At 37.0% G+C, this 27,500-nt stretch overlaps 1 protein-coding gene across 6 annotated transcripts in view; it reads right to left on the bottom strand.

Moving 5' to 3' along the window:
- The window catches only part of sorcs2 (sortilin-related VPS10 domain containing receptor 2), a 185,157-nt gene that overhangs the window by 68,005 nt on the left and 89,652 nt on the right, over window positions 1-27,500 (bottom strand). For all 6 annotated transcript variants that reach the window (XM_084108164.1, XM_084108165.1, XM_084108166.1 and 3 more), the window contains exon 3: window positions 9,534-9,633. In XM_084108164.1, coding sequence (XP_083964290.1) covers window positions 9,534-9,633 — 100 coding nt within the window. The remainder of the gene's footprint in view (window positions 1-9,533; window positions 9,634-27,500) is intronic.

Raw genomic sequence — 27,500 nt, 5'->3', positions numbered from 1 at the left:
TTTCTATCTGAGGGTTACACCACTGTCCATTACTGAACTTTAATTATCATATTGTGTGACTACTGACTAGATATAAATACTGTATAATAGTTCAAATTATACCATATTCTTTAATTGTTTCAGAGGCCACCATGCTTTTCAAAATAAGATTTTTTGTTGTTGTCTCGATATGTTGCTCATACAGTTGACTAGTTGACTTTAACTATGCAGCATTCAATACAAAAATCCTTTGAAAAAACATTGGAATGAACAGTGGGTCTGAAAGGGTTAACAGACAGGTTATATGCATGTGTGTGTTTCAGTTACATATGGATTTGACCCAAAATAACATTGTTGTGATTTAACCTGTTGTGAGGAGAGGAAGAGATGAAAAAAAGGAGCCAGGAGCAAAAGAGGAAAGGGGTGGAATAATCAGCGTGCAAACCTGTGGTGCAGGACATGAAAGAGCATTCACTGTCACCTTCAGTCACAGCTGGGACCTTCAACCTAGCAGCTATATAATTACAACATAGGACATCTAGAAGAATTGACACCATAGCCCTTTTTTTCAAAACATGTATAGTTATGCCTAAAATGGATAAGAGGACCTTAGTTTCCCCACCATGTATTTTAAGTTACCAAAATGCAACAGAAGTCTGTGGACTTCCATCAGCACACCTGCATTATGTTTGAACTATCCTAACACAGGGAGAGAGAGAGAGAGAGAGAGAGAGAGAGAGAGAGAGAGAGAGAGAGAGAGAGAGAGAGAGAGAGAGAGAGAGAGAGAGAGAGAGAGAGAGAGAGAGAGAGAGAGAGAGAGAGAGAGAGAGAGAGAGAGAATCTTTCTGATGGGATATGTTGCCTCTGGCAGTCTCACTCTCTTTCATCCTCTCATACAAGCTTTCTGGTGAATCTATGAGTGTATGGCACATTCAGAGCAGATAAACCCTCTCTGTCTCTGTCTGACATCATCTTTAAAATAATAACAGATTGCCAGAAAATATCATTTGCCAAAGATGAGTGCGCACACGTAGACTCATGCCATCAAGCTGTCATTTTTCAAACATCAACTTGGCAATAACAAGGGAAACAAAAGCAAAAGATGAATGTCATAAATCAGTGTGGGGATGTCAGAGAACAACACAGCAGCACAATCACAAACTGTCAATCAACTGAAAGTGACCTAAATGCACTTTAGCACTAAACCATCTGTCACAGGAAATGAGAGTGCACATCATAAAGAGGATGCTCAAGCACTCGCAAAACAAATGGCTTGGGGATTCCTCAGTGTCATGACATGCAAAAGAGGAAAATTACCTCTTTGTTAACTCAGCAGAAATGGCAAGTATTTGTGTATTAGCGAGGTCTATAGGGAATCCTTTGGGATTGCAAATCAAATCCACTCACATTAATGCCAATACAGGCAGTGTGATCCACAAGCCTGAGAGCAAGTCAAAATGCTTCTACTTCAGTTGTTCTATTACAGTACAGTATTAAGTTCTGAAATATGTCTTACATGTTCACAAAGAAGGTTGTTAGAAAATGTGTGTTTGTTTTTTGGTCATCTTTTATTTCACATACAGTAAATAAAGCTTCTTTATTGGCATTTATGATTCCATGAAGAACATCCATAGAAACTTTCCATTGCACAAAACATTCTTTATAGAGGAAAATGTTGTTTTTTCCTCCAGATTAATAAAATGTTCTTCACACTATGAAAAAAACTAGTTCACTTATTTTTTGGGATGCCAAAATGTTTTTTCTATGGCATTGCTGGGAAAACCCCCTTTTGGAAGCTTTATTTTTAGGACACCAAGTGAGTCAGTACCGCTACTGATGCCCCCTCAAAGAATATGAGTCTCCATGTCACAAACGGATTAATTACCAAGTAATAGGGCAAAATCTTATATACTTATTTTTCATTTAAAATCCTTTATGGTTTAAATATAAAACGTTATGATTCATTAACTTTAAATTATATTAGATTTGTAATGTGGTCTCAGACTTTTGGACCCCACTGAATATGCATTTCAGATGTGTCTCTGTGTGTCTGTGTGTGTGCTTGCGTGTGTGTGTCTGTGTCATTGCAAGATGATTAAAACATTTCTCATCATCCATCTTCCTTTCACAAGAGGAGACGGTTCAGTTCAACGCTGCGGCCAAAATTCCATATCAGCTGAGAGCAGACACAATCAATCCATCTGTAAGCCCTCAAAGACACTCCACGTCATCATGAATTTATCTCTAACCTCCATCACCTTTTTTTTTTTTTATAGCTACAATCATTTTATCCTCAAACACTTTGGCCGCCATCCAGGTGTGATTAAACTATTTCAGAGTGCAGTCACAGCCAATCTATCTCAGAAAAGAATAAATCAATCAAATATCGCAAAACTGTCCCTGGGTCCCAATTTGCATACAATCCATCCTAAAAAAGTATTGAGATTAGAATTAGTAAATTCCTGGATGGTCTACTATTTTCAGTGTATGTTCAAAGTGTGCATCTTATGTTCCTTTAATGTGTATGGGAGACTGGGCATGATTATACAGTAACACTGTCAGTTTAACCAATTAGAAATGAGCCAAAGGGGTTGAGTTATCACTGTCATACACATGAGCACCAACCAGCAGAGGTTGTAAGACTTTAAGCTTAGAAATTAAAGTGAGGTAAGAAATTAGAGAGTATTGTAGTTTGAGACACCAAAACACTTATAGACAGTATAGACACTGAATCAATAGTTAGACACTGAATCAAAATGTGTTGCATGTTGCTTTTGTGGGTGCTCTTGTGCATCAAACTGACTTTTGTATTGATCTGACGGTCTGAGGTTAGACTACCAGGCTACACAATATATTTTTTTAAAATAAATTAAGAGCTCCAGTACAGTGTCCTGCAAGTTTCCTGTCTTTCTTTTTATTACATGAATCATATTGCTTTTTTTTTTTTTACCTATTTAATTTGACTTGTTTATTTATTGTATTCAGTCTGCAATGCATTTTGAGCTAATACATTAACACATAAAGATACAGATACTGATGCAAAAGGCATACGTATTAACTACTGTACACATTATTACATGCATCATTAAGCAAAAACATCAGCAGATTCTTAGCATGAAAAAAAAATAGTTGGGGGTGGGGGGGGGGCTGTCATTTAAAACCTCATGCAGACAATTTCTACATTTTCAAATAAAATTATGAGGTGTATATGAGGACAGAACTACAGTAACAAACAAACCTATATATTATATTATATTATTATATTTTTAATATATATATATATATATTACGTTTAAAATCAACATTTTGTTCTACACAAGACAGTTTCATAAACTCTGCATCCAATTAAAACTCTTCTGCATACTACAGGCTTGTGCTCAGCAGTGTGATTTATAAAGGCTCTCACGAATCAGAGCCACAAAATGAAACTCAAAAGTGTACACATGACCTTTAAAGTGTTGTGGGTATAATTAACACACATTTATCTAATGTCAACAGATAATTATAGAAAACCAAGCAAAATAATGACAGACACAAAAAATGGGTTAGTGGTGGGAATACTGATGACATTTAAAAAAAAAAAGAAAAAAAAAAGTTAAAGTCCGTCTGACCAAGGGACGTGTTTAGGAAAACAAAATTCTTTTTTGCATATATGTTTAGTGAGGCTACTGCTACAGAAGTGGAACACTTCAGCTTTCAGTTCAGATTTAGTTTGTAGAATTGTGTCATGCAGGAATTGTCTCAAAGCAACTTTTTAGTCTGATACCTAGACTGAGCACAAGGGGGATACATAGATGAAGAAAAACTCCCTCAATAAACCAAATCTGAAATGGGACATGCTTTCTCTTCCATTTGGCATGAAAAGAATCAGACACTGTAATACAGTGAAGGTACTGAATTTAGTCTTTTGTTGACTGGATATGGTAAATCAGGTCAAACCAATCCATTTTATCTGTCACAAATTCCATGTAATGGGTGAAAATAAATCAGCGACATTTATCAGTGTTATCGATCTCTACACTATGTCAGTAGCATAAACAAGGTCACTACTGTGACATCAAAAACTTTATTATAGGGTCTGATGATATTCTCATGCAACGACTGCATGATTACGGAAGTGATCCAAGAAAATAAATCCCATTCAAAATTTCAAGCAGTGTGTTTTAGTAGGTCTGAGTGTGTTGGTTTATGAATGTAAGAAAGTATTCCTTTATTTTTACATTAGCAGACGCCTTTGTCAAAAGCGACTTACAAATGAGGAATACAGCAAGGGAGTCATCATGAAGAGGCAAAAAAAAATACAAAGTTCAGGCATTGCTTAGAGTAGCATAAGCCAGACAAGGGAAGAATAAAGGAAAAGAATATATATATATATATATATATATATATATATTGTGACGGATCGACTGCCTCTCCCTAGTAATCAGCGCCACCCCGTCCCTATCGCCACCCTTTGCCAGGTTCCCGACATGCGAAACATGCGTGACGCCGCTGACAATAGTCGGGGCCTGGCTAGAGAGGACCAAGGGGGTAATGTTTCTGAAAAAACTGAAGCTTCCCCGGGGGCCGCCATTGATTAGCAGACCATCACCTGCTGTTAGCATTCCATTGACTCCCATTCATTTTGGCGTCACTTTGACAGCGGATAACTTTACATCTGAGGCGTTTAAAGACTCCATTTGCCCATTGTTTATTTCTAAAGAAACACGAAAATGTATAAAAGGCTCCATTACCTTGTATCTTACGTTATGGCCCCGTAGAAGCAGTTTTTGTAAAAATAGGCTAACGATTGCGTCATAACCACGCGACTCTCTGTCGCACAGTAGAGAAATTACCGTATGGCCAGGAGGAGAAGCTCGCGGGCAATCAGGGGGACGAGGAGGCAAAATGACAAAATAATTAATCAGAATACTTAGCAAAAGTTTCTCTTGCTCATAGCTCATGGACAGCTCCTACTCACGCTCTCCGTCTCTGCAAGTTTCGGAAGGGAATGATTCAGATTTCTCTTTGCACAGCTACTAGAAGACAGGCAGGTTGCTCACGTCACATCTACGTCGTCAAGCTCAGTTTGAGTCTGTGCAGTACGCTCAGCCATCAGGAAGTGAGTGCTTCTAATTGACTTCACTTTTCTCCGTTGAATCCAATGGGGTCGCTGTGTCCATTTCTTTTACAGTCTATGGAGAGGACAAGGAGCGATGCCGAAGCCGCCGCCCCCTCGCGCCTCAGACCAAAGAGAGAGAGAAGCGCGTGCGACACCGCCCCCTAACCTGGACCCATTCCATCTCTTCACTACCCATCCTTCATGATTCCCTGGCACGACGAGGACACCAGATCCCCTTTTGTTTTAACACTTTTTTTCCCCCATTTTTGGACATCTTATGTTTATTTACTTTAATAAATACACACACACACACTATATATATATATATTTAAGAGGTAGTGGTGTGAGTGTGTGTGTGTGTGTGTGTTTGCATGTAGTTTTATGGCCAGATTTGCACAGCACAGAACAGCACAAATTAGCACGAGAGCGCAATTTCAAAACAGCGTGATGGGAGTGGAAAGTTCTGCGCATGACCTACTGACGACGCGCTAATAGGATAGCCTACACAGACACAGCCGGATCTTTTCCTTAATGACCAACGCAATCTACTAAGAGCAGCACAAATTAGCGTCTGGTTTAAGAACTTGCTTTTTTTTTGGGTGGTAAATAACAGCACAAATACCAGTAAATTGACTAGCGCAAACCTTAGTAAATCACCTTGCATAATTCATACTCTCCTCTCATAAATTTTGCGTCTAAAAGGAAAACTCCTACAAATGCATATGCAATAAGGTCAGCGGCAAAAATAACCCTGACCATACCTTTTCAGTGCTAATTTTTCAGTGCGTTTCTTTAGTAAATCCTGACAGTAGTTTTTAAAATGCCAAAAGAGGGTTTACGCTGGAGCAAGCAGTTAGCAAATCTGGCCCTAAAGCTCATTACGAGTTAAAGAGCCCATGACCAAAGAAGCAATTTGTAATACTTCTTTTTGGCTAAACTATGGACTACTTAATTGACTCCATAATCTTTTAAAGCTTGAAAAAGTAAATGAATAAATAAATAATTGTTGTTTGGGACAAGATTAATAAAAAAGCTCTGCAGTTTTTAACATGTCTAGGCTTAAAAGGGTGTTTATTTGTCTGAAGTTAATAATTGGCAAAATGCAACATGTTCGAATAATGAATAAATGGGAATTACCTCTCATTTTATAAAACAGTCTTTCAAATAATTATAGTTCAACATTAGTTTTTCTCTTATAAAACCATGATCAACAGATCAAGATCCCTCTGCGCTTCATTTACTGTATCACAGTGGATTAGCATGCCAATTTACAGTAAAGTCCCACAGTCTATGAGCTTCATGTCTGGATAAACCCAGATAGTACAATTAAAAATCCCTTACCAAAGAATGAGAATGTGAGAAAATCCTGCTAAATTCTTAAAGATGAAGCAGCTATGAGAAACAAGCGAACATCTCTTGGCTTTTATCTCTTCTCCCTCTTTCCCGGCTCTATGAGAACTTTCACCCAGAGGAACATCATTCCATTAGTCAGTCACGCTTGTGGCTCACTCCTTTCTGCTTTCCCGACTGGAGGGTGTGAACACTGCTTTGCTTCACTCACTTTCCAATGCATGTATTAAACTACCAAATGTCAGAAATAGCCACTGTCTTTTATATCTGTTTTAGCTCGGTTTCAGGACACTGAGCAAGGAGATTTTAATCTCGGGCCTCATGCTCTGACTACAGCTGCTGAAGTAATGGGAGTTTTTCCAACAGAACGAGTCCCTGAGAATGTGAGAGGACTTCTCTGCTGCAAGCGTTCATAAAACACGCACCACAGCACTGGGTGAGAATTATATCTGGAAAGACTATGTTGCACCATTTAACTGAACACATAAACACTACGTAATGTAAAATTCTATAAGTTTTATAGCACAAAATTTGTTATGACCTTCAAATCATGGAAGCATCCAGTTTGGATGACAGTCAGCAGGTAAAGGCAATGAAGACAATTTTAATAATATTTAATATTTATAGGATATAAATATGTACATGCTTCAAGCAATGCAGAATCTGAAACACACCATAAAAGTATAACAACATTGTTTCTCTGATAAAGTAGAAACTTCCTGCTTTCTCGTTTTCATGACCATTTCCCATTAATGAACTTTCTCCGTATCTCTAGAGTGGACAAATCACACATTATTTCCAGAGTAATTACTTGCTGGAGTTCCAGCAAGAGATAACTTGGGACAAAGGAAGTGAAATTTATGCCGTTTGAAATTAAACTGTTTGCCTAAACTCTTTGTCTGAACCGCGCAAGCTATTAACAAAATGAAGGCAGGCGGCACTGAACTCCAATGAATCCATTACTACAGAATCAGCTGCTGTTAATTCCACTGCTTAATATTTTTAATTAGAGACTGAGAAAAGATACTGCTCATCTTCGTTAAGGGACTTAGAAATGTGATTTAATGGAGGTCAGATATATTAGAGACAAGGATAGCTTTATTTGCAACTGCTGTCGGACTTGCTTTTCTGTTTTTCCCTCTGACGCTTTTTTTTCTTTCTGTCTCTTGCTTTCATTCACGCTCGGTTGAGCTCCGCGCTGTAGAAATGAGGGGGCCAGACGCTTTGGTTTTGGATCAGTGGCGTTTGATCCTGCTCCTTTACGCTGGGACCCTGTCTAACGCCACACTGATTGACATTTTGTAGTTGTACGGTGACCTGTGGGGTGTAGCAGCGCATTCACTATCACTCTCTCTCTCTGTCTCACAAACCCAGACACACATTTTTATTTATAAATACACACCCATATAGGGTTAAGTAATACAGCTGAAGTATAAACACTGTGGTCCTATGTGTTATCTATCAGACATTGCTTTTGTTTGTTTGAGCATCCAGAACGATCCAGAAAGGAACATAAACACAACCAATGGTGCTTAGGGCGGGACTATCTGTTTTGTCCACCCAATGCAAGACAGGAGGAGTGTTTTCAAAAATACATAATAAAAAAACATGTTATAAAATATTTTTGTTTACAAAAATAACTGTCATAACAATAAAGAGATAAAAAAATTATAATAAAAGTTAAGTGATTTTTGCTATTTTTGATTAAAAAAAATAGATTAGTTTTATACTGTTATCAAAATATTGACAAAATATTCAACATACAGTATCTCCCAGGGATCCAAAAATATACATATTTATAGATGCCTTTACCATTTCTGCGTGTTTAGATAATAGCATCATTATAATGATATAAAGCCAAGCAGAGAGTTGTGAGAAGTGTGTGATTATGATGAATAGCGTCGTAATATGACAACCACTGTCCAGCAGAGTTGAAATGTTTTGCCAGCTAACAGCAAACAGAGGCTTTCCCAGCGGCTCACTGAAATTGCTCCAGACGGCAGCGCCATCAGTGAGGACACTCAAGTTTTGTTCCTTAGAAGCCTGAAAGTGTCTGTTTTCACAAAAGCCACTTTTTCCCAGACACTGCAGAAAGTGCATGCATTGTCCGGCCCTGTTCAAAACGCTCTTTGTATCGACAGTCAAGGTACGGTCGTCCGAGATTTAAAGATAAAGGAGTCTGACGTGGGAAAGAGATTCCATCAGGAGTGACTGTGGAGTTACATTTCCTTTTGTCTCCTGAAGTCAACACTAACAGTTGTTACTTCATGTGCAATTCACTTCACAGACACAAACATCAAAACACAGCCACGTCCTCAAACATACTGCATCTCATTTTGAATAACTTTCCTTGAATTATTTTCCTGTTAATTATTAATATTGTGCATTGTGACTTTAGAGCTGAGGACAGCAGACAAGCTTTGATGTGTCTCTGCTAAATTGCCTATTACAGACAGCTAGCACTTATTCAGCTGTGACGTCTGTGTGTGTTCATGTTTAAGAGGTTGTGAGGAGATTACTAATGAGCAGGAGATCCCTGTAAACTCCATTAGGATGACTTTGACACGCTTGAACATGTCATAGCTGCTCTGGGGTGATCATTACCATCAATCTCCATAAGGGAGGGAAAAAAAATTCACATGACCTTAAACTCCACACATTTCATTATACTTGCACACACTCACAGGACATATTTATTAGCTGTATTTGAATACATTCTAATATCAAGTGAGAAGAACCATATGGAGCTCTTAAGTACCATTTTGTAAAGTCTTGTAAATCCCTGATATGTGCTTAAACATCCACTGCTGCCAATAACTTATAATTGAGGTTTAATTGCATAATGTCTGTGCATTATAATTAATAACCATACTCACATATTCATTAACATATGTGGTGAAATTTGTTTTATATCACAATCAAATGCACACATCTCAATACTCAAATGGCAGTAAAAGGGGGAAAGTGAGTATGCAATTCTTTGCAAAATCAAAAAGGAATTGGTAGATTTGTTGCTTCACCATCTAAACCTTCCTATGGAAGAAAATCTGTAAAAAAGAAAGATCTGTAAAAGGATTTAGTAAAGTGTTTATGGTCCTCTTACCTTTTTCTTATTGGTGGGACAAATGTAGAAGTTTGTGACTATGATGGTTGTCCCAGGCATCAGGTTGAGCTTGGTGTAGGTTGACCCATAATCACTGGATCTGCATGAAAGAAAGAGCAAGAAAGAGAGAGAAATGTCATCTTCTTAATATAATCACTCTGTTTAATTACTAAGTCACACACGGAAAGATGTGACGGGATATAACACAGATCTAGATTGAATCACATTCTCAGATTATTAGATTTATTCATAGAGCTGAGAGGCAATATTAACATATGACTCACTGTGTATTGTCATGTCTATTTCTGAGATTCTAACAGAATATTTTCAGTAAAATAAAAGGACATTTTTCCTTACACATACTGTACCTTGTACATATATTGGAATTGCTTCGAACTGCTATAGGTTAAATGTTAAGATACTGTTCATGAACATGGCATAGCGTATGTCTTTTCAACCTCAAATCTGTGTTGAGATCCCATAAATAATAACAACACTGGGGTTTGAAATATTCACAGCAAGCACAAAATAAATAACAATTTTCAGAATAGACTGTTTTTTGGCCTCTGATTGCTAAAGTGATCTCATGAGGATGTTGACTGTTTTTTTGACTGAATTGGAGTCAGCAAAACCAGTCAGCAAAAAAATAAAAAATAAATAAAAGTAACTTCACAACTCTGCAAATCAGCTGCATTGGGAAAGATGGTAGTGCAGTTCTGACATTTACAAACTCACATGGAGAGAAAAATGCTTTTTGAGCAGCCCTTCTGAAATGTTCATGCCATTGTGTTTTAGCAGTATGTAGCAAACTAAATGACTGCTATTATATGAAATGACAGATAAACACACTCAAACTAAATTAAAACAATATCAACCTTACAAAAAGATTTGATTCTGACTACAACAGCACAGATGATGTTTCGAGTGTGGCAGGTAATGTGAGGTAAACTAGTCAGAGACTGATGTTAGCTCATGGAGAAACTATTTGAATTGCTGTAGATATGAGGAATGACAAGGCAGCATCACAGGTGTGGAAATATTTGCAAAAATCAATCAGGCAGAGAGCTATGGCCTAAACCAGCCTGACACTGTCAGAACAAATCATTCTCACACAACACACTTACATGAAATGCGTTTGAGAACAAGGTCAAGGTCTCAGGGTTACATTTAAAGTGACTGTCAACTTTCTTTTAACTCAGAACGATACATCCACACACTGTGAACCTCTCAGTCAGGCTGAGGGAAAGCATACTGCTGCTGGCAGCAGATAGGGTGTGCAAAATGCCTGATCAAAGACAATTCCTCAACACAAACATACAGCGCTAAAGACTTCCCCCATAGAACTAATTAAAAAACAGAAGTGAACAGAACTCTTCTCTGGAGCTCCTGCAGAGCTCACATTTTTGTTCCTTGCTTGACAGAACAGAGCAGAACAGAGGTGTTTCAGCTCGAGAGGTTTAAATGAAAGCGGGAGGGAAGGCAAGGCAAGGCAGGGTGGGGGAGGTGATCATTATGCCAGGCGCCATGTTTCCGAGACATCACACAGAGGTATCATGGCAGGATGAGGAACTAAAGGTCTGAGGAATAGCATACTAAAAACAGTATATCAACTATAGGGTTGGGTATCGTTTGAATATGAACGATTCCGATTCCGATTCCGATTCCTTGTTTCGATTCCGGTTCCTAACGATTCTCGATTCCGATTCTTTTAAGAGGCAGGGTCAAAAAAGTTTAGATCAATTTTAATTCTATGAACTTTTTACTTTTTATGAACTTTACTATGAATTTCTCACAGGGCTGTTTAACTACAATATAAATATCAAATCTATTTTAAACAATTTTTTTTTAGGACATTTTAAATGAGCTAGCTAACCAACGGTCTTTCTGAAGGAAATAGTCTGACCTTCTCCATCAATTGAAATATAAAAAAATTTGCATCACAATAAGTTTATTGTGATTGTCACTAACATTTTAGTAACTAAACTGAATTTTATTAGGTTTAGTGACATGTTACAATGTTTACATGGTACAATTTCTAGTAAGCTACTCTTTTTTTTAAATTATTTCAATTCAATTCAATTATTGTGATTTGATTTAATATTGACTCATTTGGATAAATATTTACTCAAGATAGGCCTTAATTTTTCTCAAGAAAAAACTCTAATGCTGTAAACATACAGAGAGCCCTATGCAGCTGGCAGTATTATTTAAGGTTAAAAATAACTCAATTGAAATATGATGCGTTTTTTTATTATAATAACAACTTTATTTAATGATATAAGTAAAAATATAAAAAATGTAATATAGTAGCCTACACATATTTAGCAAAATACTCTCTAGCTCTTTTCTTGCCAACTGCGTGCTATAGCCTATATTATGTTCATTAAATGACTTTCCTGAGGTAAATATGACATAATTGTTCTCCAGCTATGTTATTGACCTCTTCACGCTGATAAAAAACACTGATTGATCGATATTATGTATGAGGAATATACATTTCGGTAAGTTGTACTGTATCTTTCAACAGTGTTCGTGTTTTTTTTTTTTTACTATTAGCTAGAGATGATCGGTTAGTCTGTCGGTCTCCGTGTCCTCTGCGCTTCGCGATTTTGTGCATGGGAAAATGAATGTGTGGCGTGAGAGCTTGTTTAAAGTGTCGCGTGTGTCTCACGGTGAATGCGTGAGAGTTGGCAGCTCTGCATGTGTATGTGTTTTCATGATTTTTTTTTTTTACGTAAGCCGGCATCGCGCGCAGTTTTCAAACGGACGAGCAGAGGACGAGAGAATATGGTTGCAACTCGCAAGATACCGAACAATAAGAAAACATCATATAAGTACGTTTTTAAGGTTTAACGTCAGGGTTGTTTGCTCTGAATACATGAGACGCTGTGTGAGTTAATAAGGCAACTCACACAGCGTCTCATAAAATGTATCGGTTCGCAGTTTAGCATAACAATCCAATCCTAGTAATACACGCATTTACCATGCCGTGTTACAGTTTACAAATGTTTAACTAATGTGGGAGAAGTAGGCTACAGCTGTCAGTGTTCAGCGAGTTAACATTTGGCAGTTTGAAATCGATTAGGTAGTTACTTCATTTCAGACTAGGGCTAGAAATTATCAAATTGGTTACTTAGACAGCGGCTGCTTCTTCCGGTCGGCGGAATCGAAACTAGGAATCGAAATTTAAACTTTTGAAATCGCAAAGCTAGTCCCGGTTCCAGTCGATACTCGATACTCGATACCCAAGCCTAATCAACTATAAGCACAACGATAGTGAACATGACGGGTTGTGCTTTCCAAAGAGCACATTTTAAACAACAACAAAACAATTTTTTGTGCGTTTTCTTTTCATTTTTATGAGCAAAAGCAGCATGTCAATATGTGAATAATGTGAAATGCTTGTTAACCCACCCACAATCATGATAATAGACCATATCAGAAAAAAAGAGATGTCATTAAGGCCACTTGTGTTTGTTATCCAAACGTCCTAAAATCTGCTAAAATTATTAACACAATTTCCAGTACCACTCTAACATGATAGATGTATAAGTACAAGGTGCGGAGGCACCTATTGTATCTGTTCCATTTCTTATTATTATTCTTCCGCCATGGAAGTCTATGGCAGCCCATAGAACCGATTGCGGGAAAGTTGTTTTGGTTTGACATTCTGATAGAGGACAGTCCCAACATTAAATACACCAATTTTGGTGTTTCTAAGTCATTCCCTCTAGTGCCACCACCTGTCCAAAGTTTCACTTTTATTTTGCTAATAACTTTTGAACCGTAAGGCCAATCAACAAAATTTTTTCCTCTTATTCCTGAGCTCATGCCGATTCGATTGCACCCTATGACTTCATTTTCCGTAATAAAAATATGGCCGCCATTTTGAATCATTCGAAAAAGCTACTTTTTCGAACTCGTCCTAGACGGTTTGTCCGATTTGCACGAAAATTGAACCAGATCATCTTCAGGCAGTGCTGACAAAAAGTTATGGAATTCAAATTGATTCGTCAAACCGTTTTCAATAAACGCACAAACAAATTTTACGTAGCGCTTGCGAAAACAGTCGTAGGGCTGTATCTCCGCAAGGCTTTATCGGATTCAGACCAAACTTGGTACATGTCATCACAAGCATGACCTGAGGCAACATGCTGCGTTTTGGCGCAGCGCCACCTACTGGTCTGGAGATATGAAAAATGGCTATTTTTGCTTATAACTTCTGAACAGTTTGTCCAAAATTCATAAAATTCTTTTAATAAAGGTCTTGTTAGATTCAGGGTAACATGCCGATTCGAATGATATCCAATTTTACCATATCGGCCATTTTGACTGTCGGCCATTTTGAATTTTGTGCTAAAATGCTGTATTTTAAGAATGCATGAAAGAATTGTTACGAAACTTGGTATGGGTCATCAGCACGATGTCCTGAAGGAGCGTGAGAAGTTTCGAAACAGCGCCACCTAGTGGTGATTTTTTTTTTCAAATGCTTATAACTTTGGGTGTGATCGAATTATTTTCACAAAACTCATCTCATTCGACTCCTGAATCGTTGCTGAGTCCAACGATACCAAACATGCTAGGTTTCGCCTTACGGTTTGTGTAGTGTTGTGATTTAGCACTTAAAAAACATTAGGCGATATCTTTGAAACCGTTTGTCCGATCGAGACGAAACCACCGTCAGAAGTTTTGAATCATAGCTTGTTAACTACACGCCAATGCCCAAATGCGAAAATATTGATAGTAAGGGGTAGTAAAATTCAAACAAAGTCATGTGTCAGTCATTTTTTACGTGTTTTTTCATATAAATGTCTATAACTCTGAAGCGAATTGAGATATTTTCACCAAAACTGACACATGTATGTATGGGCTCACTCTGAGGACACGTAAAAAAAATTGTGGGACTGAGCCTCTTGGTGGCGCTATAATAGAACAAAACATGAAATTCCCATTGACTTCAATACAGTTTTGTGAAATAAAATGCTATTTTCATTCAAAACCTACTTTTTCGAACTCCTCCTACACCGTTTGTCCGATTTTCACCAAAATCGAATCATATCATCTCCAGACTGTGCCGACTAAAAGTTACGGATTTCGTGTCGATTGACGAAACCGTTTTCGTATAGCGCAGCAGCAAATTTGAGGCATGATGCTAAAAGCATTATTCAGGCTTTATCTCTGCAATGCCTTGACATATTGACACCAAACTTTGTATGCGTCATTGTCACTTCACTCTGACCACATCACATCAGTTTTGTAACTGCGCCACCTATTGGTCGAAAGTGATAATCCATTAAATCATATTTTTAATTATTGTTTCTATGATTTTTCAGGCATTTTGCCTAAAATCCTCTTTAAATGTCTTTAATTGCTCATTGTTGCAGTTGATCTGACACTTTCAGCCATGTCTTGTCGTCTTATTCTGCTTGGCCCCGGTAATTGCTGCTTGCAGCTATATTTACTATTGTTGTTTAAAAATAACCTGATTATCACCAAACGTCCTCAAAATGGAATTGATTACCAAAAAAGCCATGATTATTTGAAATCAGAATTAAATTTCACAATACATGCCATTCATTCAGAAGAGTCGAGTCTGTTAATTAGAATACACAATCAGACAATGACGGTGTTCAGCGTCTCCAAAGTGTAGTAAAACTCGGCAGAGGTCATCAGCGGAGTTGGTGGAGCGAGTGCAAGAAACAGCCAACTCATTAAGTAAATCCTCTCGTGGAGAGTAAAATGTCAGAGGCCTCAGAGGAACATTATGTAACTAATAAAGCTAATTTGGAGGATTGTTTGGCACGCTGCGCTTCGGTTGCCAAACGTTTCGCTAATGATGCTAACTTAATCGGATGGCTCATTTAATGCCACTGATTAGCTGACAGGACTAGTGCCGATGGTGACAAAGGAGTGTGGATAATAAAGAAACATGATGGGAAGGAAAGATGGAGAATGAGAATGGGGCAATAATCTGTTTTGAACTTTAAAAAAAAATCTATCTATCGTAATAATGTATGATTTGCAAAAATGAAAACTGCTGCTTCTGTGTAGATGAGAGAATCAAAGTGTATGCGCGTTGTGCACACGCTACATTGATTATGGCCAAGCATGCGCCCTTAAAATAGCATATGAATAACATGCGCAACGCACCACTGACTTTAAACTATTTTTTCCTGGTTAGTGGCGCAACTGTTTTCTAAACCTGCAAAATAGCATGAAGGAACGTTTGCGCCGGAACACGCCTCCTTTTTTGCGCTGAACCGCAAGTTGGAGCGCAAGTTCATTCCCTAGTTTAGCGACGTGCTTCTGTGGAGGGAAAAGCGTGCTTTGCGCGGGTGCAAAATAGGAATGATACATGTGTCGGTGTACAAAGTCAGGGTGCAAGATAGGGCCCAATGACTTTTTCCACCTATACAGTATATATACACTACCATTTAAAAATTTGGGGTCAGTATTTTGGAAAGACGTTTCTTATGTATTGAAAAATACTATTACAATTTAAAATAACTATTTCTATTTGAATATATTTTAAAATGTAATTTATTCTTGTGATGGAAAAACTGAATTTTCAGGTGATGATCAGAAAGTTCAAAAGAACAGCAGTTATTTGAAATAGAAATCGTTTGTAACATTATACATGTTTAATTATATACGTATTTGCCATTTTTGATCAATTTAATGCATCCTTGCTGAATAAAAGTATTTCTTTAAAAGAAAAAATAATAATTCTTAACTGACCCCAAACTTTTGAATGGTGTATAAACCCCTGAACCACCTGAACTGAAAGATATATATATACAGTGCTGGTCAGAATTATTTGCCCCCTTGGTAAATATGATCAAAGATGGCTGTAAAAAATAAATCTGCATTGTTTATCCTTTTGATATTTTTTTTTTTTTTAAATGCAAAAATCTAACCTTTCGTTGAAGTAAAAGAAAGAAAGTGGGGGGGAAATCACATTATGAAATAAATGTTTTTCTCCAAAACACATTGGGAACAATTATTTGCCCCCTTTTATTAAATACTTTTTGCAATCTCCTTTTGCCAAGATAACAGCTCTGAGTCTTCTTCTATAATGCCTGATGAGTTTGGAGAACACCTGACAAGAGATCAGAGACCATTCCTCCATACAGAATCTCTCCAGATCCTGCAGATCCCCAGCTCCATGTTGGTGCTTCTCCTCTTCAGTTCACCCCACTCATTTTCTATAGGGTTCAGGTCAGGACTGGGATGGCCATTATAGATGCTTGGTTTTGTGCTCAGTGACCCATTTTTGTGTTGATTTTGATGTTTGTTTTTGGATCACTGTCCTGTTGGAAGATCCAAACATGGCTCATTATAAGATTTCTAGCAGAGATTGTCAGGTTTTGATTTTTTTATCTGTTGGTATTTGCCATGATGCCATGTATCTGAACAAGATGTCCAGGACCTCTGGACCCACAGCATTAAAGATACAGCAGAGTATTTCATTTTACACATGGGGTACTTTTTATCCCTGCATGAACCAAACCCATATTAAGTGTTTGCTGCCAAAAAGCTATTTTTTCTTTCTGTTTTTTCATCTGTCCATAGAACGTTTGAAAAGTAACTGACACTACTGGAACTTCAAACGGGACAGGTTCTATGGTCAGATGAAAAAAAAAGAAGAAAAAAAAAAAGCTTTTTGGCAGCAAACACTTAATATGGGTTTGGTTCATACAGGGATAAAAAGTACCCCATGTGTAAAATGAAATACTCTGCTGTATCTTTAATGCTGTGGGCCTAATTTTCTGCCAGAGGTCCTGGACATCTTGTTCAGATATATGGCATCATGAATTCGATCAAATACCAACAGATAAAAAATCAACAACCTGACAACCTCTGCTAGAAATCTTATAATGGGCCATGTTTGGATCTTCCAACAGGACAGTGATCCAAAAACAAACATCAAAATCAAAACAAAAATGGGTCACTGAAAGGTTAGATTTTTGCAATTTTTTTAAATAAAATATCAAAAGGATTAACAATGCAGATTTATTTTTTACAGCCATCTTTGATCACACACACACACACACACACACACACACACATATATATATATATATATATATATATATACATATATATATACATACATACATATATATATATATATATATATATATATATATATACACACATATATTAACAGAAAAAGAATATGAGGTGTACGATTGAAACCCCATCATCACCTTCAGCCAATCTAATGATAATAGTGTATCATTCACAGCCTTTGGTTATGTATAAAGCTTGTATAAAGTCAAATTAGCAAGTCTAAATCTCAGAATAAATCAAATTATTGCCACAAAGGAAAGTTTCCAAGTTTGGAAATGAACAGAAAACATTGTGACTTCCTGTATTGATTTGGGATCATGAGTCATACTCCATGCCGACATCAACTGTCACATTGAATCATGGTTTAAGGTATGAGAACAGTCTAAGCATTTGGAGGGAATTGCTGAAGGAAAACAGTAAGATCAAAAAATGTACAAAAGCATTTATGCGTCGAAGTAAGCGCACATTATTTTCCGAAGCCTTGAACATGTCCTTGACTGTTCTTTTTTGCTTGTTGATGGATCTCTTCTGAAAATAACCCATACGTTGACAGACATACTTGATTTCTGTGCTTGTGTGAAATCCTTCAGACCACCACTAGACACGGTGTGTTAGCATTACCATCAAACATAATTTATGTGGAGTGGTGTCATAAATATTCTCTGACTGGTCATCCAGAAATTAGACACTGGCCATGACTGTCACCTTTAATAGACTCCCTGCATTTTAAACAGGCAATTTATCTTGTCCTGGTGATCTGACAATGGCATGCTCTTTGTTATTTAAAAAAAAAAAATGAAGTGAATTTTTGTTGTTGTTCTTGAATTTTTCCAAATTTCATCTGCAGTTAAGCAAGAAATATTTCGAATAATTTTTTTCCTCCTGTGAAGTCACGACAAGTTCACCTCCTCCAGAGATCTGTTGCTAACATGAAATGTCAGATGAGAAAATGTCATTCACTGCAATAGATATGACAAAAACAAAGACATCCAGTATAATAATTCAGATAGTTAACCGTAGCAACAGTAAAGTATTGTTTCTTTTATGTTTTTAGACAAGTCATCATGTATGCATGTATGCAAAGACATATCGATCCAATACTCCAAACTAAATCAATCTCATTTGTATTGTTTGATGACACTTCAGCATCATTCACCATCTCATATTCATTGTCCAATGCAGTGTCAAAACAGAAATACGTACAGTATTTCCCAAAATGCATTTGTGAAGTTGCTCAAATATGCTTATGATAAGCCAGGTACTCAAAGGTTATGTGGCCGCTGCAGTAAATTTGAGCACTTTCCAAATTTACAATGTAAATAAGATCAAAGGTAAACCAATCTTACATAAATCAAAAACATTTCCCCTACATTTGAAAATCTAAAGCAGCGCAGCAGTCCTGCAGCTCAAACAGTAGAGCATGGTGCTAACAACCTCAAGGTCATAGGTTTGACCTCCAGGGAATGCATGAATCGATGAGACAGTTTGTTAAACCTTGAATGCAAGTTAAGTGTCTGCCAAATGCATACATGTAAACCAGTATGCTTATACTCATATGAACAAAAGTATGAAAGCTTAAGCAAATGTTTTTCATCCGCACAAATGACTGTTAATTTTCATAACATAAAGGACAGTTTGTAAATCAAAATATCTTGGCTATAGTAAATCATCATCAGTGTAACAGAAAAAGTGCCCATGAATTCGGCCCATTGGATGGCAAAATTACAATTAATGTGGCATTTCTTGAACATTTACACAACTTCAGCATATTTTATGAACTATATTACAACAACAACTGATTAATTACTCATTCAGGACCCCTGAATGAACAATTCAATAAGGTCCGACATGTTTGCTGATTCATCTTTGCATCAGTTTTTAAATACCCCACACAGAATACCATTAAGAAACACAAAAATGTTAAAGTAGGTTGTGAGGAGCCAGGTATCAGCACTCAATAGGATCTGTGAAGTGTTTACTCCAATGCTACAACAGTAAAAGGGGCTTCTGTGCCACCATTCAGATATCCTCACAATAACCTAATAATGCTGATTTCCTTTTATATTTTATGTTTGTTGTTGTGAAAAAGAGAGGTATTTTAGTTCTCCAGCATTTAAGAAACAAGATGCTCTGGATGTTGAAAATAAAGGTGACACACACACACACACACACACACACACACACACACACACACACACACACACACACACACACACACACACACACACACACACACTGCCTTGAAAATGTATTTAGGCCGAATTCACCCATTTTAATGAAATGCAAATAACACAGAAATGTAGCTCGCTGTGTTATTTATTCCTAAGCACTAAATCAAACATTCATTATTTTAATATGACATTGCTTTATGATATTCTTAACAAAGGAAAATATTCCATTTGAACAGTCAAACAGAGAAAACAAAACAAAGAAAAACAATTGAAAGTACACAAAAGCCTCACAATTGCCTTCCACCTGTGATCATTAAAATCATTTTCTGGCTAAAAACCCCAACAGTTAAAGCATTCAAAGACTCAAATGAACACTAAAGAGAATACCAAATTATAAATAAACACAACAAATGTTGAAATTAGGAAAAAGTCATTTCCAAGTGTGTGAATGTCCCAGTAGGCTCTGTTGGCTCCAATATCAGAAAGTGGAAGCGAAACCAAACCACTCAGTTTAGTAAAGGTCGTCTATCAAAATTCTCTGCACGAACAAGGAGACTTGTGAGAGAAGCCATAGACTGGCCAGAAATATCACTTTGAAGGTTCAGTAGCAGAGAATGGGAAAGCATGTCTGAATGCAAAAAAAATAAATAAAATGAGTTGTAGTCAAATGAGACAGAGATTTATTTTAGGCCAAATCACAGTGATCGGTGTAAAGTAAATCTAACACGTCATAAACTTCAAAATGCAGCAGCTGTTCATGGATTTGTCATGAACGGAATTAAATATAAATAATGTCACAAAATACAAGAAAACACCCATGAACCTGATGCTACAGAACAAACAAATAAATGCAAGTTATCCTTTTACAATATTTCAATGGAGTGTATTGATCTAAACTCAAAGAAATGCCCACCATTCAGAGATATATACCTGAAATCCATTTGGTGGTTATTAAGCCACTGATTAATGTACACCCCTCATATTATACTGCCAGGGGGTAATTAATTTTCACTAATGCCTTCTCACTTACTATTATGAAAGGCTATCATACGGCTTTTATTGCACAGAGAGCAGGAAAAGATCATCAGACTCCATAACTCAAATCTGTTACTATTTTAAGGCACATCATTCCCAGTAAATTGATTGTTTGTCGTTTGGCTTTTCAGGAATCTGTGTGTTCAGATTAAATATTAGGTTAGTGCCATAAATTTGGTCAACCGAACAGATTGCTCTGCTTTTTCGTTTTGTTTTAAGAAACCATTTAAATGAATAGATCGCCTAAAATCTGATTGAGGGGCAGTTAGCCAGTCCACATACCTACACTACACATCTGAGAGTCTTGAGTCTTTATTACCTGAAGAGGCCGACACGTAGAGTGAGCAAACCAACAGTTTGTGCAATCAGAAGGGGAAGGTTCACCTACCAAAAGGAGATTTAATTTGAAGGAATCCAGTAGAGGGAGAAAAGAGAAGTCTAGTTGAATCCATGTTCATGAAAGTTACAATGACTCACAACATCTGTCTTGATTAGTTCTGACATCTCTCTCAAACCGTACACCACCTTCCAATCCTCCCAAGGGGCTTTACCTCACTGTTACTCTGTAAATAGCATAACAACATTCAAGCTAACCAGAACGCTTATTTTGTTTACAAATAGCTCAAGGGATTCGTGACAACTGTCAGCACTTCACAGTACAATACATTATTTTATAACATTTATTTTTGAACCAACACAACAGTTCAAAAGTTTGGAGACAGTAGGATTTAAAAAAAAAATTGAAGTTTGAAGTTTCCTATGCTAATTCTCAGCATCATTACGTGATCCTTCAGAAATCATTCTAAAATGCTGATTTGCTGCTCAAGTAACATTTCTTATTATCATCAATGTTGAAAACAGTTGTGCTTATTGATTACATATTTTTGTGTGTGTGTGTGTGTGGGTGGGTGGAAACGGTGATCGTTTTTTCAAGATTCCTTGATGAATAGAAAGTTAAAGACCCCCTGTGGTGAAACCCGCTGAGATTTTAATGTTGTCTAAATGTCTGGTGTGTGTGGATTTTTAGAAGGCAGCTGTGTCTGATGAACGGGAACATGGTTTGTGTAACATTAGCAACACATTATTAACTGTTTGATAACATTGTCAAGCCAAAGGCTAATCATATCAATTACCATTACGTGTCCGGCATTGTAGATACATAAATACATAAGTTTAAATGTCATTTTGATTATCAAAGGGATACAATTATTGACTGCAGGGGGACTTTATAAAACAGAATTTATTTATGTGAAATAGAAATAATTTAATGATAATCAGCTTAAATAATCAATTTAAAGCATCCTCGCTGAATAAAAGATTTAATTTCTTAACAAAAAAATCTTACTGAGCCTAAACATTTAAGCAGTAGTGTAAATATAGAGTGAAGAAAAAGGAAAATAATGATTATTTATTGGACTTCAAATATTTAGACCATATTTTAGTGGTGTGGACAAGGGAGTATAACTGACCACGTTGTGTTTATGACTGAGGTTTTTGTCCTATCCTTATCACACAGGCTTTTTTTCCACAACAGCAGAGCTGAATCAGAGGGAAACATGGCTCAACAGTCATCGGAAACCTTTAGGGATGATCTGTTTGGTTTGATTTTAGAAAAATATGTATCTATAGTTTCAAAGACTCAGTGCTGCAAGGGGGCCTGGTCAGCTGCCAGCGTGAGGCTGGGAACACAGAGATAATTCTGACTTGTGCAACTATTTAACAATTTGGTTAGATACAGACACAACCAAAGCACATAAACATTCTGAAACAAAAATCATGCTACACTCGAAAAAATAAAGTTTCCAAAAGGGTGTTTTTGGAGAGATGCCAAAAAAAGAAGCCTTTTGGCTTCCCAAAAAAACCTTTCAGTGAAAAGTTTTCAGTGTAAAAAAAAACAATATTTTGTTATATTGTAAAGAACATTACAGAATAATCTTTTTGCCCTATAAAAAACCTTTTGCGCAATGAAAAGGTTCATTGGATGTTAGAGGTTCTTCATGGAACCACAGATGCCAATAAGAAACCTTAATTCATAAAAATGTATGACTTAAAATACTGTGTATAAACACACACACACACACACACACAAAGGGAAAACCCCTCATTTACACCCTCAGAAACACAGACAGAGTCTTGTGCCTGTGAGTCGGGGCAGCAGTGCTGTAATTGGGAGCATTTATCTAAATGACACCCTCATGAGGACCACTGGGACCAGGCTGAGAATTCAGCACACACCAGTGACATATTTTATTTCTACTCTCTTTCTCTCACTACACTTTTGTATTCCTGCATTAGATATAAATATGACACGAAACACAAGATTTTTGTGAAAATTATAGCAACAAAACAACAAGTCAGTAAAATGGTTTAAAGGCCATTATAATTGCATTTTAAATCAGAAACTGTAGTTATTTAATTTCTCATACTTACAATAACCTAACCTGAAGTAACAGTAAATTCACATATATCTATGCAGATATTAGAATTTTTTCAAATGTATTTTTATGGACATAATGTAAATGAAGGAATATATAATAACATTTATAATCAAATGTACACGAATCATTAAAATGACATGATATATTGATTTATGGTCAGTAATAGGTAAGCTGGAGCTTTTTATTTTTTTACATTGCACAGAAATTGGTCAATAAAGCATAAATATTTAAAGTCTGCTTCAGTGTTTAAAAAGCATGAACATGAAAATACAAACACTTGCAGATGGTTTGATTTTCAGAATTTATGCCACTTCACATTTAACATGTATTCTCTGCCTAAATATTCTTAATACATCAAATCTAATTATTATTTTTTTTCATTTTTTTATTTCTTTAGAATCACAAAGAGAAAAAGCATTTCCCTGCCATTGTTGTAATTTGTGTGTGACAAATGAAACCTTAATATTACCCTAAGAGTGTTTGTCCTCTGAGCAGTACTTTAATGCTTACTTACATGTATCAATCAATCAATTCATATTCCATCCAATAACATGAGTAATTTGCCTTACATAAAAAGAAAATTGAAGTTTTTTAGTGGAATGCTGTATTTGTTCTCTTTATTCTCTTTCTATATTACATTATATCTCCTTAAGATTCTATTGATCTGTCAAGTAAACTCTTGTTCTGTGATACAACATAATTCTTCTTTTATCAGCTACCATAACCTTTAACATCACCTACTGCCTAATCCAACTAAATCTCTGTTTCCCTTATCTCAGAGAGGCTACTTGACCTTTGACCACTGATGGTGGATCTAAAAGACTATTTGTGTGCTACTAGGTTCAAGGGTCATTTCGCTAGGGAAAACTCCCCATCAGGGCATCACTGGACAGCTAGGAACCAATCTTTCAAATAAAGGAGACATGACAGGTTCAGCGACAGATGGCAAAGCAGTTAACAGCAAGTCAAAGCTTTCGTGTTTCAGTTTGACGGATGCTTAGAAGGCAAGAGATACTTTATACTAACTGTGTGTGTTTGATTGTGTCCTTTGTTTATTTCCCCGGTAATTGTTTACGAAGAAGTACCCTGACACAAATCTCTCTGTTTGCCTGAGGAATCCACAATGTATCATCTGTAACACTCCTCACAATTTATCTAATCTGAGAGGAAAACACGAACACCTAATGGGAACTAAGCTTATGGAGCTCTGTTTCAAACAAGCTGTGATAGAAACAAACAGAGCAAAAAATAAACTGGCTCAAAGAAATCGTAAAGCTTTTTCACTTTTCCAATGCATGGGATCAACATGAATTCACAAATAAAGTATCTAGAAATACAATACGATTCATCTGGTATCTCTCTGCCTTCTTTCTATGGTATCAAATACATTTTTGATAGCAAACATGACAAGTAACTGTGTAATCATCCATATAACTACTTGATCTCCCCTGCCTCTGACATTTTGATGCTGAATAAATTTGTTGAGTAAAAATATTATAAATGTGATTGACTGATGAATTGAAATGACATGGTCTTCATATCTACCCTGCTATATCACCACATGCGTCTACTGAACACTCAAGAAATGTGCCCTTTGAAACAGCCCAGCAGCTTCTTGTAGCTGTCCATTAGCTACTGCACATTATAGCATCCATTAACATTTAACAGTGCTGCCCATTTTGAAAACGGAGATTGCTGAAAGCATAGTTGGACTGAAAACCTCATTCTGTCACAAGCTTGTCTTTCATAAGTGTGAAATTTATTGGGTGTGATTTAAAAAGGCTGCTCATTTATGTAATTGCATTGAAAGCACACTTGCTTTTATACTGGACTCATAATGTCTAAATTTGCCGACAGCTGGCGCTTCTGGGCTGTGTATGCGAAAGAGATAAAACAGTTTTTGGCCCATCATCAAACGTGCCATCATTTGATGTGAGCTTACATTTATGTGGTAACACCATACACTAACAAAGCAAAGGACAACTGGATATAAGACTTAAATTAGTAAAATTACCATTATTACTCACTCCAATAAGACACACTGGTATCAGCGTGGAGGAGAGGGCGAGAAAGAGAGAACACTTGATGAGGGCTGACTATAATGTAAAACATTCATCGTACACAAGTCACAAATACACCCAATTAGAAGCATCTCTTTCTCTGTCTGTCTCTCTCTCTGTCTCTCCCTCTCTCTCTCACACACACACACACAAAATACAATTCTGAAGATCATAAACAATCCAATTAAGGGCCAAAAAGGATGTCTTTACAAGGTCTGTGTGTGTGCGTGTGTGTGTGTGTGTGTGTGTGTGTATGTGTGTGTTCTTTCTGACAGAGCCCACATGTGACCAGACATTGCACATTGTCAACAGGCTGTTAGTTCAGAGACAAGTACATCTGTTCATCCCCTAGGGACTCTTCTCAAAATTTCACATTAGCTAAGCAGACACACATACTCAAACAAACAAACAAACAAACAAATACACACGTTTACTTAGCTATTTAAGTGAGGACATACTGTAGACTTATATATATATATATATATATATATATATATATATATATATATATATATATATATATATATATATACAGTGGGGAGAACAAGTATTTGATACACTGCCGATTTTGCAGGTTTTCCTACTTACAAAGCATAGAGGTCTGTAATTTTTATCATAGGTACTCTTCAACTGTGAGAGACGGAATCTAAAACAAAAATCCAGAAAATCTTTGCATGTATTTTTAAATAATTAATTTGCATTTTATTGCATGACATAAGTATTTGATCACCTACCAACCATTAAGAATTCCGGCTCTCACAGACCTGTTAATTTTTCTTTAAGAAGCCAATGATTATGAGGAAGGTGAGGGATCAGCCCAGAACTACACGGCAGGACCTGGTCAATGACCTGAAGAGAGCTGGGACCACAGTCTCAAAGAAAACCATTAGTAACACACAACGCCATCATGGATTAAAATCCTGCAGTGCACGCAAGGTCCCCCTGCTCAAGCCAGCGCATGCCCAGGCCCATCTGAAGTTTGCCAATGACCATCTGGATGATCCAGAGGAGGAATAGGAGAAGGTCATGTGGTCTGATGAGACAAAAATAGAGCTTTTTGGTCTAAACTCCACTCGCCGTGTTTGGAGGAAGAAGAAGGATGAGTACAACCCAAGAACACCATCCCAACCGTGAAGCATGGAGGTGGAAACATCATTCTTTGGGGATGCTTTTCTGCAGGACGACTGCACCGTATTGAGGGGAGGATGGATGGGGCGATGTATCGCGAGATCTTGGCCAACAACCTCCTTCCCTCAGTTAGAGCATTGAAGATGGGTCGTGGCTGGGTCTTCCAGCATGACAACGACCCAAAACACACAGCCAGGGCAACTAAGGAGTGGCTCCGTAAGAAGCATCTCAAGGTCCTGGAGTGGCCTAGCCAGTCTCCAGATCTGAACCCAATAGAGAATCTTTGGAGGGAGCTGAAAGTCCGTATTGCCCAGCGACAGCCCCGAAACCTGAAGGATCTGGAGAAGATCTGTATGGAGGAGTGGGCCAAAATCCCTGCTGCAGTGTGTGCAAACCTGGTGAAAAACTACAGGAAACGTATGACCTCTGTAATTGCAAACAAAGGTTTCTGTACCAAATATTAAGTTCTGCTTTTCTGATGTATCAAATACTTATGTCATGCAATAAAATGCAAATTAATTACTGTATAAATATGTATAAATATATGAATTTGAAACAACACACATCAATAGCTGTCTGGTCTGCGAGTGCAATAGTTTACGGCAGATCTTTGACAAAACAAGATTGAAGAGTAACAAGGGTACTCTTTTGCAGTATTGCTGTCTTTTTTGTCTCATATGGTGCTAAAAGCAACAAAAAAAGGAAGAAATACATGCTTCTATCCATTAATGAAATTTAATCAGATACAAATATGAAGCCTCATTGAGGTAATCAATGTATTTGTGATGGTTGGGGTTAGCGGGTACTAAGACACTTGACAACTTGTATGAGAGGGGCTTTTGAGAACCATTTACACATCTCCATCTAATCTCTCTCTCTCTCTCTCTCTCTCTCTCTCTCTCTCTAGAGACAGGTAATCTAATCAGCAGTCCACTTTACATAATTGAAATACATAGTCCCTAACTAGGAGAGAGGAGTGATCTATTTCACTTTTGTCATTATTTGATCCATCCTCAAAAGAACTGTGTTTTATCCTGAAACGCAACACATCAAGAGATTCTC

This window comes from Abramis brama (assembly GCF_963993115.1).
Source record: "Abramis brama genome assembly, chromosome: 3".
Lineage (NCBI taxonomy): Eukaryota > Metazoa > Chordata > Actinopteri > Cypriniformes > Leuciscidae > Abramis > Abramis brama.
This window is presented reverse-complemented; position numbering and strand designations above follow the sequence as displayed.